At 40.5% G+C, this 18,507-nt stretch overlaps 1 protein-coding gene across 1 annotated transcript; it reads left to right on the top strand.

Annotated features, from left to right (window-relative positions):
• Positions 1-6,824: 6,824 nt before the first annotated feature.
• On the top strand, positions 6,825-7,244 carry LOC138880115 (uncharacterized mitochondrial protein AtMg00170/AtMg00620). The gene is given in 1 exon segment (XM_070159776.1): positions 6,825-7,244. A coding segment is annotated over 1 exon segment (420 nt).
• The last annotated feature ends 11,263 nt before the right edge of the window (positions 7,245-18,507 follow it).

The raw sequence follows: 18,507 nt of genomic DNA, 5'->3' as shown, positions 1-18,507 counted from the left end.
GAATTTAGATAGGTGAAAGATCCTTACTCAAATTACGAACCCTGAACCTCTTTGCGAATTCACAGCTGAACCTTGATGGGAAATCATAGATTTCTGATAGGAAAGAAAAAGCCCAATTACCCAAAATTCTTTCATATACACGAGCGTCCTCCTACATTGTCCCCTAGTACAGCATACTTAAGAAAGCGGTTTCCAGGGTCAACCTGTTTAACTGCATGCCAGACCACTAAGTGATGAGACCGTGCAAACAAAGGCAACGAGGAGCGCTAGCCGGAACTGGACAATGGGTGGGTGTCCAACAAACATTCCTTAGCTAAGAAGGATTCATTCACCGCAGCTTCTCTTACTAGCAGATGAAACTAGCAACATCACATCATATAGAATACCGATTGACAGGCATTCAAGTCTATCTTATAGTTTATGTTGATGATCTCATTGTTTCCGCGAGCGCATCCTTCATTTCCAAGATTTATTTCTATCGTAATTTTTCCATCTGGGCGCCTCTCGCCTATTCATTCTTTTTTAGGATGTATAAAGCAACGGAGCGATTCAGGCATCTATCTTATTGTATTGACGCAATTGGAAGATCAGGATTTCTCCCTGCCATTCAAACGGGATCAGATCGGGATTTAGTGAGAACAACTTTAATTGAATTGGGAATGAAAAGACTTCACTTCAACTCAATAGATGACGTCTACTTCGTAAGTTCTAAGGCAAAATATATCACCGAAAGGAAAGGTGATAGGGGAGCCTAGCCATTTCACTCTACCCGAGTAATAAAATGGAAACCCCCCTCACGATCGATTGAAAGGAAAGTCGCCCCGAGATATTTGTTGAAATCCAATTCGTGAAGACAGAGTAAATTCAACAAATCTAAGGAAGAAAGTCCTAGGCCTCACTATCAATCAATCAAGAAGGTAAAAGAGAGAAGGTTTGATTGAAAGTAGTACGTCTGCAGGGATCTGTCGTTAATGATTTGACCGAGACACATCCAATTGAAAGTCTAATCCCAATCTCTTTGGAAGGAGCTCCAAAAAAGACTTGACTTCAGAGCGAGAACTCTTCCTACAAGTGAGCACCAAGTCAAATGTATTCAAAAAGGGCAATACCTCTGCCTAGACAAAGAGGACTTTAAGACAACCTCATAGAAAACATTGGATGTAACCGGCCATCAAAGGCGGAGGAGTAAAAAGCAACTTTTGATTCAAATTAGAGAAATGTTGAGCTTTATCCGCTTCAATTCATTAAGGTATTATTATAGCCTTCTAAATATTCAAAGTGGGAACTCAAAAGTAAGAACTCTTAACCATCATTCCTTAACTCTAAAGGGCGTGAATGTGTAGATCAAGTAGGAAGGGTGGGATAGCACCCGATTGATTGAGTGTCTTACAGCCCATCATGCAAGCTAGCAAAGCCAGTGCAGAAGCAGCCCCCGGATCCACACAGTGTACCTCAAAGGAGGTTATCTTTACCTACTGCTCAACAATTCCATATCGAAATTGGAAATATTTATTGGGCCGTGATAGCCAACTAAAACTTAACAAGGTTGAAGCATCTTCTTGGAATCACTAAGGAAGTAGGAAAGGATCCAGGGTTGCCTGAGGCCCTGAAAGCTAGGATGCTTGCTCTTGAAGATGAAGTAAACATGGTCATAGGCCAATATCTCGGTGCTGTTGAAGGTATGAATGAACACTTTACCCTAATTATTTGGGGGTGGACGAGAGCTTAGTAGTTGCTTAGTCATTCAAAAGTCAGATTGTCGTAAGCCCGACACTATTCTATTTACTCTCTCAAATGAGGGGCTGGTTTATTTTGCTATAGGGGCCATCTCCTGTCATCCCTTACCTATGGTTCAGGAAAGGGATTGACCGGAATGATTGCAACGAGACACACCAACACCACTACTTAGAGGTGGAAAGGGGGATAAGCTCGACAAAGACTTCGAAGGAAAGGAGGTAACCAGCTACTAGACCGAAAGGAAGGGGGTTTACCAACTGATCAATAAGTAGTTGAGGGGGGAACTGGTCCTACTACTGAGCCAGGATCAAACTCTTCCTTTCCGGTTACATTGGCTTGGCCTTTTGGACAAGCAGATAGCACATGACCAAAAGTTTTTACACCCATGAGCTAAGGCACCACCCTTCTTTCCGACCCGGTTCTCCTTCTCTTCTTTCTCTCCCTGTCGAGCTTGTTGGAGTGCCATTGCCAAGATCTAGTGTAATTCCTTTTCCCCGGGAGCCAGTCCCACTAGTGCTAGTATCAATAGGAAGATATTTATTGCTTAGGATATTTCTTGTTTTATCTCCTTTAGTGTAAAAGTATTTGGCATAAAGAGCCCTCAATAACTTGTTTGTCCTGTACGCAATAATTGATGATAGAGGGAGTTTCAACTCGGCCTTCTACTAAGAGTGTTGCAAATTTCCTTTCTTATCCCTTCTAGTTTAAGCCCTTCCTTTCCTATGTAACCAAGTCCTCCTATGAACCTATCCCCTACTAAAGGATAGGAAAGATTACAACTAGAAAGTAAAGTCTATCTTCGAGCAAGCTCTTAGCTTTCATCGTGAGTGAGAGAGGAATTGATGCAAGAGAATGCCCTACTAGTCTTTACTTACACAAAAGAATATGATGTATAGAATGGGATTTCAAGGCAAAATAGCCTATATAAGATAAAGAGTTCCTCACTTGACTTCAAGATGGGGAAGGCTAGTTCAAGAACTAGAAAGATCTCACTTCTGTTTACTCAGACGCCTTTTTTTTATCGAAGACTATGGCAGCTGGAACTCATTGGCAGGGACTCTTACCACTGCAACCTAGGCACTCAGGCCTTGGAGCTGATCTATCAGTCCACCGTTACCACAAACCTCTACTTTGAAGTGAAGCGACTTTGTTCATTCCCGAGTTGATAATTGCCAGAGGATGGAACCCAGTAATGGGACATTAGCTTACCGATTCCTTAATAAGCATTCATTCCTGGACTTTACTTGGAACAAGTTATCCCCATATGGAGTCCGCCCAAGGGAGATTTCCAATCCAATGGGTCACTAGGACTGGGCTTGACATCAAAGATAAAGAAAAGCGTATAAGCGCAAAAAAGTAAAATTGTCTAGGAAAACAATCCCAAAGGAAGCTTCTCGCTAGTGCTTTACCCCAACACTGAACATTGTGTTGCTATGGTCAATAAGCAGCTAACAAGTGGTTTTGAATGACCTTGAGGAGGCCCCGACGCGACACCTTTCTCGCTCGAATGATCTATGAAAGTCCCACTACGAATTCCTATCCCATTAATAAAGTACAGATAAATAATATATTCCAAGTCTGACTTTTAAAGCATATGCATTGAAAAAAACCTTTGCCTTTGGACTTTCTGCTTTGATAGATCTTTCCACTCAAAAGAGGTTTTACCTAACCCACTATGTCCTTTGTTTAATACCCATTTTTAGGAGCGGGAACCTTGAATTGAAAACCCTTTCTTCTGCTCTCGGCGGCGATTTCACTGACCCTATCTACCTCCTTTGCGGAATACCAGAAAAAGAGATGAATTAGCGGATCATAGGGCTAAGTCGAAGCATGCCTGAACCTTCTTCATCGGAGACTAAGTTAATATACAATCCCACTTTGGAGACTTCCCTTCGGGATATGTAGGATATGGTGCCACAAATTGTAGTTTACTCGGCATACGTCGATTCTTTGCTGGAGAAGCCTATATCACTAGTTTTGGACTATTGAGAAAACCCCCTCTGCCCGCATCCCTGGAACTTGCTTTGCTTGTTTTCTTTATAGACCTTGCCTGCTTCACACCTTCTATGATAGGGGAAATACTTCCGCACGAGTACTAATTTGATTAGTATAAATGAGCCTCTTCTAAGCCCTTGAGATTTTACATATCAGCTTCAGAAGATTCAATTGTATCATTCTTGGCACAGAAGCATGAAGAAGGAAATGTAGAGTGTGCTCTGGAACTCCAACATTTGGGTTGAACAAAAAAGGCTCAATATTTCACTATTCAGGAGTAAGGGAAAGCAAATGCGATCTAAGCAAGACGCCCTGGAATTCCATTCTGTAGGGAAGGAGGACCTACTGAATAAGTCTCCAATCAATCGTATGCGGGTGAGAAAATTGATTTGCCTCTTTCATTTAGTGTTCATTGTCGAATCAGACACTTAACCCCCGCCCCTAACTACGGGAGAAGTCACACTTTAACTTCCTGCCTTGACCTAGGCCTCACATTGATCATTCTGTCCACTAAACTCATCAATCAACCTTGACCTTGACTCTCACTATGTACTCCAACTCTATCTATTAATGAGGACGCTTTATCTAATGAAGCAGGAAGAAGACTAGGAAAACAATTGAACAGATAAGGCTCTGTAAGAGAAGAGCTAACTGGAGTACGCATGGAACGACGAACGAGGAGTATGATAAGAGAGTTTCGAAGGTCAGATCGGGTTGACATGGCTGGTAAAGCTTGTGTTCCAGGTCAATAAAGACTACAAACTAGTACTACTAACAAGAAGCTAACAAAGCAAGGCTGCTAAAGAAGAACTGGTTCTGGTTCTGGATACGAGAATAAGAAGAACAGAAGTACAAGAGGACAAGAAGGAGAAGAGGCGAGTACAGTTTCACTTCAGTTTCACTTGCTTGATAACCTCTTTCCCGGCCAGAGATAGGAAAGAATCCAAAGCTTGCAAGGATGTTAGGCTTCGAACTCTGTTAGGACAGATAAATTGGAAAGCTAGGATGAAATAGCCTACCTTGAATACAAAATCAATTACTAGACGGACTGGCTAGACCACTTGTACGTAATAGAATAGAAATCAAGGCAAATTCCCCTAAAGGTAGTGAACATATGGATTCCCCGACGAACGAATGCAACACATGGAAGGCTTACGGATGTAGTACTGGACGGATTTACCTACAACATTTCCTACTCCTACTTTTCATACAAAGAGAATGGGCAGCCTGGAAAACTTGGAATGATTAGAGAATGCTTACCGGCTTCGATTCGGTCTAATCTAAGTGGTCCATTGGGTAAGCAGCGGAGGGAAGAGGTCTATACCCATTGTTGTAGCTAAAAGGGTTCCCTTTCTTACTTGATTGAGACTGAGAGTCAGGGCATCAGAGGGAGGGACTGAGAGCGAGTCTAGGGTCTTGTAGGATCACTGGCCAGTAGCATTTCTTTAGGTGCATTTGCTTTAGATTGAGTACTTCCATGCCCGGTAAAGTTGATAAACTGAATAGAAATCCTTTTGCTTGGGTCGAAGGAGAAGGAAAGAAAAAAATTCCTAGTTTTAGGGGAAAGATATTGAGGATAGTTTGACATAAGCAGACATCCATTGTCACGAGTGAGCAGTTGCTTCTCCTAAAGACTGGGTTCCCAAGGCATAAGAAAAAGAGAAAGTGGATTATGAAAGATTCAAAAGATTGTTATACTCATAGACAGGGTTCAGGTTAAGTACGCAACAAAGAAAAAGGATAAAATAAATTCATACTAAGGAGGTGGGAAAGGGCCCGAATTGAAGGGCTCTTCTTTCTTTGATTTGAAAAGACGGTGAGAGCCTTAACCCTCTAGTCTGTGGGTAAACCCTTCAAAGATAGAAAGGCAATGTCCTCTTTGAAGAGTTCTTCGGTGAAAGGATCGCTAGCATACAAGGATGATCTGAGCTGAGGTCTAGCCCCAAAGGGATAAAAAGCAGAGCAACTGGTGTAAAAAGAAGGGATAGGGTCCATACTACATAGCCTCTTTTTCGTACAAAATTTCCTAATTTTTCACTCTTATTACATTCAATTCAGTTTGAGATGAAAGGACATCCGATAGTTTCATTAAAATAAAGAAAGATAGGTAATGGACTCTATCCAAGACTGAGATAACATAGGCTAAAGAAAGGGGCTTAGCTTAGGGGGCAGCTAGACGATCAAAAAACAAACAAGCGGATGCAATCAAAGAAAATCACCACTTTCTTCATCTTAGACTTTTTGACTGCTTTGAATGGAATGCTACGGGAAAGAGGTTATACTCACTATCGGAATAAGCAAATTTCCCTTTAGCCACTCGCGAATGGGCATCAAAAAGGAACTCCCACTAAAACCTCAAGGAGGATTGAATCCTCTAGGTGCAAGTTAAACATCAACTCAAGACAGCGATAGGCGAATGGGCATAGGCTCGGAAAAAGCATTTCCCCTTAGACGACTAATATGACCACTAGCCTTTAAGTCCATTCCCTAAGACAGGACTTCGACCGCTCTTAGTTCTTGGACCGAATGGAAAAGATGCAAAGATAAGAGAGAGGTGGAAGGCTTACACAACTGAAAGAACAGAAGGTTGCTCTATGACAACAACTAAAGCAAAAGCAAATTCCACCTTAACCGATTAGAAAGATAGCATAATAGCTAAAGGAAAAGGCTATGGTGATAGACCCCAAAGAAGATACCCTTGCTCACACCCTAGCTGGATTCAAAACCAAAAGTCATTACGCCTTTAGCTGACTGGGAGGACTCCCTAGAAATTCCTTGTTTAGAGAAAGCGGTACAATCAATGAAAAGAGCGGACAATACGATTACTGAGGGTGACCAATCTCACATTCTCGAGGAAAAGCAGATGGTGAAAGACCTGACAAGCACATAAGCTCGATCAGGCCTTACTAACTCAACAAGGGAAGAAATTTCATTCACCGAAGAAAGAAAATCGGGAATTTTTTATACCCATCATCAAAGCATTCCCAAGTCCCTCCAAATAGCCTAGAAACAGCCATCAAAAGGCCTACGCCCATATAGCCTCGGCCTGCCCAAATGATGTTCAGCGGTCTCTACCTAAGTAGATGTGGCCCATGATCTATAGGACCCAAAATCAGTCAATCATGTTATCCTTACCTTCCAACCAATCGGCCAATCACGCTATCCTTAACTTTCAACCAACCGCTTGGATTCAGTTTCTGCTGCAGTATATAATCTTGGACCCGATGGATGCCTACAAAAAAAATTCTTTTCCAGCAGTGATGGCAAGAATCCCTGAAATAATGTTCTTTCTCCTTTTTGTGTTCTTTCTGAATGGAGCTACGTGAGGGAAAGCTCAGCTTTCTACTCTGCCGCAAAAGGGGGCCGCTTTCTTCCCCCCCAAAATGCCAGTTCCGCCATCAGGGCCTAGCAAGAAGCATAATTCTGTTCCAAAGCTTCGTTTCATTCCAGCAACAGTAGTCTATGGTTCGAAGCGCCGTGTTCCATCCGGCGCGAATCCTCTCCATAACTAGTATAGTGGAGGTCTTACTTGTATTGCAATAATGAAAAAATGTACGAACACAAATAATGAGCAGACCAGCCCACTTTTATATGTGGGTTCATTTCAGAATGTTTTTTTGTTTTGAATAAAGAAGCGCGTGAACTTTTAGTGTAAGGCAGGTGTTTTTCTCGGTGGATGGATGGGATAAATGCCTATATTGCTTTATAATGTTATTGTTATGTTGATGTTATATTAAAGAATGAAATCTAAAAAAGTTGCTTAGTCCCATTCTTTATAATTGTCTTTCTCATACTGTGTAAACGAACTTCAAGTCTGAATTGTGTACTCAACAGGAAGCGTCACAGCCACCCCCGATGTCGATCTGCAGTATTAGTTTGAGAAAGTCGTTTGGTTTTTAACCTAGAGCGATTGGTTTACCTGTATCATGCAAATGTCCAACACTTAGGTGCTTTCTAAGATCATCCTATATGAAAGATGTATGACATGTGTGGATAATGAATGACTTGCAGGGTATGCAATATCTTAAGTACAAAAGGTAAGACCTTTTAAGAGAAATGAGCTTAGCACAACACGGGATAGAAACCTAATCCTAAAAGGAGAAAACCCATCACTGAACAATCATAGGAATAGAAGAAATGGGTTCAGACCAAGTGACAGAACTCTCTATGAGTTGGGCTACATAAAAGATCCTTTTATACTAAAATGGATGTAGGCTTAACTAAAGCCCAATGCAGGTTGAACTCTATGGAATCAAAGCCTCATTACCCTTACCCTTTTAGAGGGTTACAAGGAATTTTTGGCCGGCCCCATATAGATTCAGCTTAGGGGTTTATGAGAGATTGATTGATGGAACTAAGCTAAACAAATAAGATTGAACCTAAACAAAACCTATAGACTGAATTAGGAGAGTAAAGGTTTAATTCAAGACCAGGAAAACAAGTTATACGAAGCCCAATGCCAAGCAAAGCCCTAGACTACAAGTGAAGAAATAGGGTTCAACTAAGCCCTTAACCCAAGATGAGGTAGAGCCTTAACCCGACACAAGAGTGGCCCTATAGGATAGTGGGCTTAGTTAGCCCAACATAGGTTGTTAACCAAAAAGGAGAAGTTCCTGTGAAAACAGAAAAAGACCTCCCCTTAAACCCCTTACTTGGCAGATTCACATTCGTAGGAAAGGTCTGTTTTTTTGTCTCTTTCCCTCAAGCGAAGGAACCTATTAATAAGATAATAATATCTCTCTGCTTCCTAGATAGATAAATAAGAAAAGGCTTAGCATATCTTATATAGATAGAAATCATACGCATGTGCTCAATTAGTATTCTCTCCTACCAAAAATCCAATCCATCTACGAACACCGTTCTGTCTTTCAAGATTTTAGATCCTTCTTACCTTCTCGGTTAGCTCCTATGGTATCAATACTTCCACCTGTCAGAAATGGGAGTGGGGAAGTTAGCTCTTGTATGATGAGTTGATCACCCTGTACATACGACTTTCTTTCTCTTTAAGCTTCAGGCATTAGATCAGATACAAACAGAAAGTCTTATATGAGTCCCTTCTTTAATAGGGGAAGATCTGTTGATTATCGACCAGAAAGCCTTTTCTATTATATAGTCATCCGCTCCTTTTCATAGGACTCGTGTAGTCTACCCCCAAAAGGATCTCCACCTTTAGCGGATTGATTGCTCGAAAGAGCCGTACCTAGCTAAGGGAAGAAGTTATCTTTATTTTTCGGACAGAGAGGGCTATTGCTGTTATGGGGATTCCTCCTATCATCAAAACCCAGACTCCAAAGGGATGCATCCTATCTTCTATTCTAAGCGCGATAGACGAGTACCCTGATCAAGCTCGAGTGAAAGTTCAACGAATCCAAGATAGGGCGAAGGGTTTAATAATATTTAACTGAAGGTAAGACTTTACTAGTAATATCCCTGGTAAGAGAGAGTGGTAGATCAAGGATTCCCATTAAAGAAGCTGCAATAGAGAACCTTCAACTGACAAAGCACTTATTTCCTGCTTGGCCGAGACTAGATTATCAAGCAGCTTCCTCTAGGCTGCACCTGACACCAAGATTCTAAACCTTGTCTTCCCCGCTTTCGGGTATGAATCCCATCTCTCAAGAGCGCTATGCATCTTTTAAGGGGAGATACTCTTTGGTAGGGATGTGAATAAAGAGCTATAACAGAAGAGGGGAAACAACTTATCCGAAAAGACCTGTTCTTTTATCACTTTGCCTAGACCAACCAAGGGTTCTAGAGACAATTCATTCTTCCTAGTCCAAGATAGCTAAGGAAATAGCACCATCTTCTCTCTTTAATGACTTTATTATTGATGGATCCCCTCGTGGGACTGAGTTACCTTGTGAGCTAACCCCAACTCTTACTGCCGCAGAAACCATACCATCCTATTGCCTTACTATAAGAAATTATATCGGTAGGCTTGTCCCGATTTCATTGGCTAAAGACCGCTTTCAAGTAGGTTGAACTCTGATTCTTGTTCCCCAGGACCAGGGTCTATAATGCTTACTACCCTTATCAAGACCTACTCTCTAATCAGTCGAGCTTCAAGACCTTCTCCTTAACCAGTAATGCCAAGTTGTTAATCTTCGTCTGGAGCTATAGCTCTCCCCGCAATTCCAACTCAGCCAGAGAATCAAAGGACAGATGGTATGTTCTTCTATCCATCTTGATTGTTGGATTGAAAAAGAAATAATACTTTATGCGAGCAAGGTTCAAAACAAATTATCCGTCCTTCTATCAATCGAGAAAAGAAGCAAGCTAAAGCTTCACTATGGAAAGGGTCTGAATTCCATACGCAAAAATGCTTCAGTAAAAAAGAGTAATGGAAGTAGGGAGAGGAAATCTAAATCCTATGTCTAATCTAGCATGCACAATGCCCCATGAACATTGGGAGAAGAAAGCCTTTTTGTAGCAGATCTCAAAAACAATAATGGTTGATGGGCTTTAGATAAAATATCTTATCCGATTCCTCCCGACCGATAGGAAGAAATTTAGGTTTTTCCAACTCTTCGAATCAAAGATTTTTGAAGTTCGTAAGTAGCCCGCCTCATAACTATGAGACAATGGGGACAAAAGGGTTGTGCATCCACAGCACGGGAAATTTAAAAATCTTTCTAAAGGGCATACATGATGAGTATGGCAGAGGGACTAGTTTACCCTATTGTTGACTTTACAATCAAGGCTTCCATTCAGTACATCTAACCATTTCATCTCTTCAACAAGTTTAGTAATTAGCATAATGTCCCTATTGTTCCGATAGAGAGAAGAACCTATGATTAGCTTTTCAGGAAATTTCCAAACGAACAATTTCAACGAAATCTTTGAATTTCTTATTTTACTATGTTAAACTCTATCCTTAGAGTAACAAAAATGGAGTTTCTCTTATTCGTATTCACAGCTACTTTAGGATGAATTACTGCTAATGATTTTATAACTATCTTTGTAGCTCCAGAATCTTTCAGTTTATGCTCTTACCTATTATCCGGATATACCAAGAAAGATGTACGGTCTAATGAGGAACCTATTAAATATTTACTCATGGTTGGGGCAAGCTCTTCTATTCTGGTTCATGGTTTCTCTTGGCTATATGATTTATCATGGTTTATCGGTGGAAGAGATTGAGCTTCAAGAAATAGTGAATGGTCTTATCAATATACAAATGTATAACTCCCCAAGAATTTCAATTGTGCTCATATGCATCACCGTAGGAATTGGGTTCAAGATTTCCCCAACCCCTTCTCATCAATGGACTCCTGACGTATACGAGGGAGTGCGGTTCGTTCAAGAAATTCCTATCTATCTCTGAGATGTTTTTTTTTTGAAAACTCTATAGACATGCAGAAGAGAAATGCTATCCCCACTTGGACCAAGACATAACCTTTACTTGTTCAAATAATAATTAAGTTGAAGCAGGGTCAGGAACGACGAATCTTTTTATGATAAACAGATCCATTTTCAAAGTTCGTTATGACGGGTAGTTCCTACAAAGGATCGGACTAATGACGTATACAATACTTGAATTCTCAATGTAGATGTTACATAGTTGGTTCTCATCCTTCAGAGACTACGAGTGTAATAAGAGCATCAATCGACAAAAGGATCACCCTAAGATGATCATCTCGTGGCTATTTAGAACGAATTAAATCAAATGGTTATATTTCTAAATCTTTCTGTTACTTCGAAAGTAGCTACTTCAGCTTTAGCTTTAGCCACTCGAATTTTCGACATTCCTTTTTATTTCTCATCAAACGAATGCCATATTATTCTGAAAATCCTAGCTATTATTAGCATGATATTGGGAAATCTCATTGCTATTACTCAAACAAGCATGAAATGTATGCTTGAATATTCGTCCATAGGTCAAATCGGATATGTCATTATTGGAATAGTTGTTGGATACTCAAATGATGGATATGCAAGCATGATAACTTATATGATGTTCTATATCTCCATAAATCTAGGAGCTTTTGCTTGCATTGTATTATTTGGTCTACGTACCGGAACTGATAACATTCGAGATTATGCAGGATTATACACAAAAGATCCTTTTTTGGCTCTCTCTTTAGCCCTATGTCTCTTATCCCTAGGGGGTCTTCCTCCACTAGCAGGTTTTTTCGGAAAACTCTATTTATTCTGGTGTAGATGGTAGGCAGGCCTATATTTCTTGATTTTTATAGGACTCATTACAAACGTTGTTTCTATCTACTATTATATAAAAAAAATAAAGTTCTTAATGACTGGACGAAACTAAGCAATAAACCCTCATGTGCAAAATTATAGAAGATCGCAATCAAACAATTCCATCGAATTAAGTATGATGATAGCATCTAATATACCAGGAATATCAATGAACCTGGTTATAGCAATTGCTCAGGATACCATATTAGCTATTCGAGTCAGAATGATATTGAACCGCAGAAAGAAAGACTTTCCCCGAATGGGAGAACATATGACATTCTTTCAGAAATGTGACTGACTACGACATTGATTGATAAGGCTGACCCGTCGAACTATTAGATTATGAGATGAGCCTCAGGGCCACCCTAGCGAGATCAGATCTTTGACGAGCCTGTGAAGTGGAAGGCATTGGGCTAAGATACAGGAAAGACAAATCACCAAGGAAGGAGTTTTACTTAAGTGACGATGAACACTGAACATAACAACCAAGGAGACGATCACCGGTACCCATAAAGAGTATATTACCAATCTTGTAACCACCATTAGTTTGTAAGGGGTTAATTCCTATTCAATTTGCATCTCGAATTCAATTTATTCATATCTGGGAGTCGCTCTTGAATCGAGTTAGTGAAGATACCACCCTAAATGGAAAGCTAGTCTTCCTTTTGATAGTAAGAGATAGAAATGCGGCGAATTGAGAAAGAGCTTATTAGCTTATTTCAAATTCGAGTCTAAGTTATTGAAATAGTTATCTTCTTATACCTAATTTGCATATATGTCCTTTGCGTCTCTCTATATGTCTTTTTCCCTTATTTAGGAATTGCGTATAATATAGAAATAAAGATGATTCGCTTTTTTTAATTTTCTTTAGCCTTTTGTGGAGATCGAATCTTCTTGTCCTCTCAAATCATATTTCCCACGTAGTTTGCCAGTTAAACCAATGATTCTCTTCTCAAAGTCAAAGCAATAAAAGAACCACCCCTTCCTGTTTTTTGTACTGTCATATAGAAAGAAAATTATACCAAAAAGAGCCCTTCTTTACCACTTTTCAGATAGAGGGGGTGGTTTACACACAACCGAGGCAAAGTGGTTTATGAACAACAAATCCACTTTTCAGCGATCTTCACTTTATGCAAAGTTCCACTTCTTCGTTCCCTTGTACTAGTAGCACTTCCACTCTTTCCTAAACTAGGTCGGACATGCAAAGCGCTCCACCTAAATTAACTCAGTTATTTGATGGCATCTGCCAAAAGAGCGCAGAGTTGCTTCTACTCAGAGGTAGGGAATTACCTCCGGAGTGGAACATAGCAGATCTTATTCAGGCTGTTATAGAATATGAGGCTTTTATAATTCCAGGACACCTCTAAGATACCTATTACGATGTTCTTTTAAGGGGGTGTTCGAGTGGGCTTTTAGAAGATCACTTCCATTTTCTCGATTTAATCAACTATACCTTCTACTATGAGGGTCCTTAGTAGATGTAAGCTTTTCACCGCTTTCTTTTTCCCTTGCTTTTAGTTTCACAGTTTAGTTGCTCTTCTTTTATGTACCTCTCTCGATTGATAGAAAGACATGTTCAGGAGCTGGGAGGGCCTATCATGATAGGGAACTCTCTTTTCATTGTAGGAGAAGGTAAAGCGGGATAAGCGGCAGGCTTACCTACCCCCTTCGGGGGGGTTTACATAGTTGATCGTCAAATTTTTTATTTTCTTACTCTATCCGGCTATTGAACCTGATTTCCCTCTGCCTATGGTAATAGAGAGTTAGACAGCTTAGAGAGCTCCTCAAAGGGCTAGTTCTCACTCAGTCTTCCCACCTTGCACCAGGCTCTCCATCTAGTCTATCAGTAAGCATTGGCTAAGTGAAATCTCTTTGTCTTTTCAGTCTTCGATTAGTCCAGTAAAGAAGGAAGATAAGAAGGTATCTATGTATCTAGCCCTTAGGTACACATTATAGGTTCAAATCCTTTATCTTTCAAAGGCATTCATCATCCAAGCTTGAGTGTACAATGCGGCTTATCGTGCGAACATGTGATGCAATGATCAAAAAGGTAGAGATACATTCGATTAAGCATATTGCGGTCACTACGATGGTCACAAGCTCTCACTAGAAGGATCAGACACACAACAGTAGCCTAGGATTAGGTTAGGGCGCATGATCTCATTACAGGGTTTGACCACTCATGATCACCTCGATAAGAAGACTAGACTTTGTTCGCTAGGGCAACTGATAGCTAGCTTAGGCTTCTCGGCCAGTTTCCCCTGTATTGATCCATTGTGTTAGCCGGCAAAAGTGGGCATGCTTTCATCGCTTTCGTGCTCCTGGTTTTCCATTGCATTGAGGAACGTGATGTCCTATGGTTAAGTCAAATGGAATCTTTGTTAGGAATATTATCACATAAGTGTTTGTTAATAAAGAAAGGATTTTAGAGTGTTGAAAGAAGAACCCTAAGGCCAAAATGAGAAGAGTTATGACCCGATAGCTCTGTGCATACGATTCATTGTTAGGGGTTCATATAACATCTAAAGCTAAAGAGTTTTTGGGGTCCCCTATACTTTTCCTTCTTAGGCTTCATCCCGGGAGAAGGGGGTTAAGGTAACAAGGATCGTTGAGTAATCCTACCTCAGGTATTTTCCAATCGAGATTCTTGTATTGCTAACCCTACGGAATCTAATGTAGCTCATGTAGCTATGAGGCTAAGAGTTCCTTTGGGGAGTAAGGATCAGAAAGTGACTCATTCGTCTTAGGGAGTTAGCTTCCTGTAGCTGGGATTGCGTTGCAAGAGTTCCTATGGCTTCGTCTCACTATACTTTGGCTTCGTCTACGTCTAACCAACAACTTTGCCTTTTGACTTTTATCCACCTATGAACCTTGCTTCATTCTCTACGTATCTTATTCTTTCAAGCCCTCTTAATTCTCTCTAAATTGTTTCCTTCCTTCCCTTTCTGACCATTCAATTCGCCTTGACTCCACAAGGTTGCAAAAAAGCGAATACGTTAGTTTGGCCTTTAAAGCTGACCAAAACACGTTATACCTAACGAACTAGCATAGCTGTGGGACTCTCTCTAGTATTGACCTCCTGTACTAGTACCGATGGTGGCTCCTCGGATGAGTCTTTGTTTAGTTAGGAGTAGGTTCTTGCAACCTTAACGTACTAACGAAAAACCTCTTCCAGTTTGCAGCTAATGAAAGTCTGTCCTTTCATTACAAGCATCGGGGTGATCCGCTTCAGGACAACCTTGGCCAAATGGGCACTAGTAGTGAATTGATCACGGTAATAAGTCCGGATCAAGGAAAATTCAAATTCATACTTGAATCCCACTAGCTCACCAAAAACTAGGCCTTTCATCCCTATTTTTCTAATCGGACTCAGAGGGAGGTGAATTCGCTAATTTAGGCTTTTTAGTCGGATTCTCTAAGGCTTGAAATTGAGTGATTAGATTGATTTCTTTCCTTATGTGGGTTTGCCTCACTTTAGTAGTCTCTCATTCAATTCATCCCTACCCTATCGTAGGAAAAAGAGTCTCGTACCCTTCTAATCGGAGAAGGTGCATTTCCTTCAACCTTTATGCTTTTCAACTTGAATAGATTTTCCACAGCAAGGAATTCTTTTTTTGTTGGGAGGGTGGATCCTATAAGAAACTTGCCCCTTTTGGTCGGAATGCCTATCAGTCTTGGTGGTCTTGTAGTACATGTGTCTTTTTATCAGCCTTTGAATACTTCCGGGCTTCCCTTAGCTTTTAGGTGGATTCAGTCTCACCCTCCTAAAAAAGAGAAATAGTCAAGTGAAAGGAGCCCACTTCGGAGTCGCTCACATGAGAAGCACTGACCTTTTCTCTTTTCCCTATCGACTTCGATAAGACTAATAAGTCAAGGCAAGCTCTTACTTAGAGAGAGTTAGTTGGGTAGGGTGAAGAGCTTTAAGATCACATCGGATTCTAACCCTCAGGTGACTTCACTCGCTTTAGAGACGATTAAAGACTAACAAAGGCAGGAGAGACGAAATCAAAGCAAGAAGTCATCATCGCATCATAGCGGGTTAAGAACTTACGCTTAGTGAATCCCCACTCAAATATCGTATGTAATGTAAGGAAATACTCCCTGTTAAAAGCGAATCTTTCTAAATGATTTTCTGAAGCAAAGACTAGAAACCAAAAAAATAGAGAAGACAGTCAGTCTAGCTAGCAACTGAATTTCATGATTTCAAGCTTAATGCGTTCATTCCCTCTAGGGTCATTGAACTAGTTGAATAGAATTCCTTCCCATGCGTACAACATGCCAAAGCTCAAATTCTTTTGATCCCTTTACCAATTGTAGAAGATGAATTATTCTATCTCCTTGCTATCTCCATTGGTTGAACGGGGGGTATCAGAAGATCTATGCTTACCTTAGCCTTAGATAGAGGAGCTACTTGGCACGCTGGGCCCTATATTATAGTTGTATACTAAAGAAACTTTGGTTACCAGTGCCCGGAAGTTAATTCGTGAGCACAAAAAGGGGCATAGCGTATGCGTGATAATGGACACATCTGTCTAGTCTACCTTGCTGCTTTAGCATGAGGGACCTCAGGGGCTGCAACTCTACTTTTGTTGGAACTAGGCTTTTTCAATCTTGATCTCCGATCTGAGTGAATAGGGCCCTGAGAGGGCGACTGAAAATGAGGCTCAACCTACAGAGAGGAAGATGCTTTCTCTTACGGTCGAGTTATTTTGTTCCTTTCTCTCGCTTCGCTCGAGCATCTTCAAACCTCACTACAGCGAATGGGTACCTAGGCTTCTCTTGCCAATGTATACCAATATAAAGACCTGGTGAACTATCTTTCCAAAGCCCCTTTCTTGCTACAAGTATAATGATTAGACGAAGAAGAGGTTGTCAGACCAGAAAGAAAGCTACCCTTTTCAGCTAGATTGAGATTTAGGTAATGAGCCTAAAGATAGAGACTGAGCGCAAACGCACCTGACGAGTTTGATTTCTACGCTGATTCTTCTTTTCTAAAGGGCACTTTCTTTCTCTTGAAAGATTTGATGCGCCACACGACTTACCCAATAAATTTTTGATTGTTGGCGCCGACTACCCCTTTCAAAGTAAGATAGTTTCAAACAACATATTTGATATTGTAACTTTACTCTTTTCATCCAACTCAAAATATCGTAAGAGAAGCACTTTTACGCCCAAAAAAGTCCCATGTCTTTCCGGACCAACCACCGGTGATTTCCGACAAGTCTTTTCCCAAGGGAGCCGAAAAAGAAAAGAAAATGAATCAAAGTAATGGACTTGCTAATTTCAGAATACATCACATTTCTAGGGTTAACCTTGTCTATCGCCCTTCTTGTGGCTTTTAGGGCCGGACATGCCATAAATATCAATTCCATTAATATGGGGAATAATCTCAATCAATTGACTATAGATACGCTAAAAGAAATAATCGTATCCAAAGTAGAATTGCTTGTACGGGTTTATAAAGAAACTACTCCAGGTTTGGACTTTAGGCTGCCTCTCCTAGAACCTATTGCTCAGCAGATCCTTTTTACAGAGGAAAGTCTTCCATATCTTAATTCCCTATATATGAGTCTCATTGAGAACGAGACCCAAGGGGAATACTTTATCCAAGTTATACAATTTATTCTAGGATAGTCTTTCTTTTTCTGATGGTTCCTGACGTACTGGAGTTATAACATTTGAATTTCTCTTACATTATACGTTCACTTTCACACTGAAGCTTGAAAGAAAAAGTCAATTAAGAGAAATTCATAGCTATCTCTCACAGGCTATTCTTTAGATCGTTCCACTCGTTTACGAATACTCATACAGTCTAATAAAATAAAAAAAAAACCAAAGAAAGGGAGGCTCGCTCAACTATTGATTAACTTCCTTCAAAGAAAAGAGTGTATTCTATTCCTTGCATGAAGAGTTTGATCCAGGATCAGGATGAAAAGCTGGAAGCATGCTTCACACATCCAATTCAGACTATGTTTTCGATCAATCTCATTCGCTCTCTGAGATTTCTTATAATAAGAAATGAAATGTCTGATTTGCTCTTTCACCTAGTTAAAGAAAGGTAATTGTCCAGCCAATAGAGCTTAGCCATGAATAGGCCGAAATGGTCTCGTGAAGCCGGTCCCCGGAATCCCAGCAACAACGTCAAACTTAGACTGGCCTGCTTAAAGCTAGATTTCTAACTCTTTGATTGATAAATAGAACTAGATCTCGACATGACTTTTTAACACTAAGAGGAAATGCAGACTTTCTAGCTTGAAGACTAACTTAGAAATCAGGCTTTCGCCCTCTAACCCAACATTCAAAGAAAACTGTCTGGAACAGCTGCTTTCAAGCATCAAGAATTGATGATGCCCCCCTTAGGACAACAACTAAGCCCCAGTAAATGGAATGGGCTGGAAAGAAACAACAATAGAAACTCCTTCTAAAACCCCAGGGAAAGTGGAGAGAGAAAGACTATTCAATACAGCGGAGAGAGTCTATTTGAGGGTAAGAGTTGTAGGAGCCCTACTTATGGCTTTTACAGTATAGTAAAAATATATGATATCAGAGAAGAATGGGGAAGCAAGAGAATGAGAAGCT

Source organism: Nicotiana sylvestris, chromosome 10, assembly GCF_000393655.2.
Source record: "Nicotiana sylvestris chromosome 10, ASM39365v2, whole genome shotgun sequence".
NCBI classification, from domain to species: domain Eukaryota; kingdom Viridiplantae; phylum Streptophyta; class Magnoliopsida; order Solanales; family Solanaceae; genus Nicotiana; species Nicotiana sylvestris.
Note: the sequence above shows the minus strand (reverse complement) of the source record. Positions and strands in the feature narration are given on the sequence as shown.